Source organism: Acomys russatus, chromosome 19 (assembly GCF_903995435.1).
Source record: "Acomys russatus chromosome 19, mAcoRus1.1, whole genome shotgun sequence".
In the NCBI taxonomy this organism is placed as follows: Eukaryota; Metazoa; Chordata; class Mammalia; order Rodentia; family Muridae; genus Acomys; species Acomys russatus.
In genome coordinates this window covers 19886249-19887849 of record NC_067155.1, presented here as the reverse complement: position 1 = coordinate 19887849, position 1601 = coordinate 19886249, and the positions used below count along the sequence as shown (strand labels likewise).

Here is a 1601-nt window from a genome sequence, read left to right as displayed (position 1 = left end):
CAGCTCGTCACCCTGGTCCTGGAGGAGCCAGCAGGTTGCAGGGCAGCCAGCGTCCCGATTCTCCAGTAGGCTGGTGAGTGTGGGGCTGAGGGCTACCCCCGTCCCCCCAACCCCCCGCCCCCCCACCATCCAACCCGGCCCCCCCAACCCCCCCCCCACCCCCGCAAAGGCACCTTAAAGATGTCTGTACTGGGTGAGGGACAGGAAGCCAGGGAGGCAGGCAGGACCACGGTTCAGGAGAGAGCAAATGGGGTTACGATGGTGGGGGGTAGGCAGTGATGGTAACATTCCTGCCTCATAGGTAAGAGTCTCCCAGTGGAGAACCATTAGACACCCGCCCCAGCTCCCCCCACTACCCCCCTACTCCTCTCTGTCTCACTAGCATCCGGGACCATGGAGACAAGCTTCTTTGCCGGCAATCACTGGCTTTTCTTTTCCGTATACCTGCTGGTCTTCCTCGTGGGACTCCCCCTCAACGTGATGGCGATGGTGGTCTTCGTGGGCAAGCTTCGCCGCCGCCCGGTGGCTGTGGACTTACTTCTGCTAAACCTGACCCTTTCGGACCTGCTCCTACTGCTCTTCCTGCCGTTCCGCATGGTGGAGGCGGCCTGCGGCATGAGATGGCCCCTGCCCTTCATCCTCTGCCCCCTCTCTGGGTTCCTTTTCTTCACCACCATCTATCTCACCTCCCTCTTCCTGACGGCCGTGAGCATCGAGCGCTTCCTGAGCGTGGCCTACCCACTGTGGTACAAAACCCGGCCACGGCTGGCGCAGGCCAGTCTGGTCAGTGGCGTCTGCTGGTTCCTGGCATCAGCTCACTGCAGTGTGGTTTATGTCACCGAATACTGGGGAAACGCCACCTACAGCCAGGGGACCAATGGGACCTGCTACCTGGAATTCCGGGAGGACCAGCTGGCCATCCTCCTGCCTGTTCGGCTGGAGATGGCTGTGGTCCTTTTCATGGTGCCCCTGTGTATCACGAGCTACTGCTACAGCCGCCTGGTGTGGATTCTCAGCCGGGGAGCCAGCCGGCGCCGGCGCAAGAGGGTGATGGGGCTTCTGGCGGCTACACTGCTCATCTTCTTCGTGTGTTTCGGCCCCTATAATATGTCCCACGTTGTAGGCTACGTCCGGGGTGAGAGTCCGAGCTGGCGGAGCTACGTGCTCCTGCTCAGCACCCTTAACTCGTGCATCGACCCTCTGGTTTTCTACTTCTCGTCCTCCAAGTTCCAAGCCGACTTCCAGCAGCTCCTGGAGAGGCTGACCAGAGGCTGTGTGCCTTGGACTCAGGAAATCAGCCTGGAACTAAAGGTAAAGAACGCAGAAGAGCCGTCCAAGGAATGTCCGAGCTAGAGAGAAGGGTGGACGGACCGGAGGAGGGGCGTGGAGCCGTTGGCTGACAGCGAGATCTCCCCCGCGGGGGGCGGCAGGAGGAAGTGGGCAGGTATGTGTCCGCAGGGACAGACAGACCGCGCTGGGACGGGCCTTAGGACACTGCTGTCTCTCAGCTTTCCCTGGACGTGCTCATATTCCGGACTCTTCACGTCGCCCTCCTTCCCACGCTCTCACTCGCTTTGGATTCCAACTCTGGGAAGCTACGG

General features: G+C 61.1%; 1 protein-coding gene across 1 annotated transcript; it reads left to right on the top strand.

Annotated features, from left to right (window-relative positions):
- Positions 1-366: 366 nt before the first annotated feature.
- On the top strand, positions 367-1391 carry Ffar3 (free fatty acid receptor 3). The gene has a single exon (XM_051162734.1). It carries the CDS (start codon positions 394-396, stop codon positions 1351-1353), a length of 960 nt encoding a protein of 319 aa, XP_051018691.1. The 5' UTR covers positions 367-393; the 3' UTR covers positions 1354-1391.
- Positions 1392-1601: the final 210 nt, after the last annotated feature.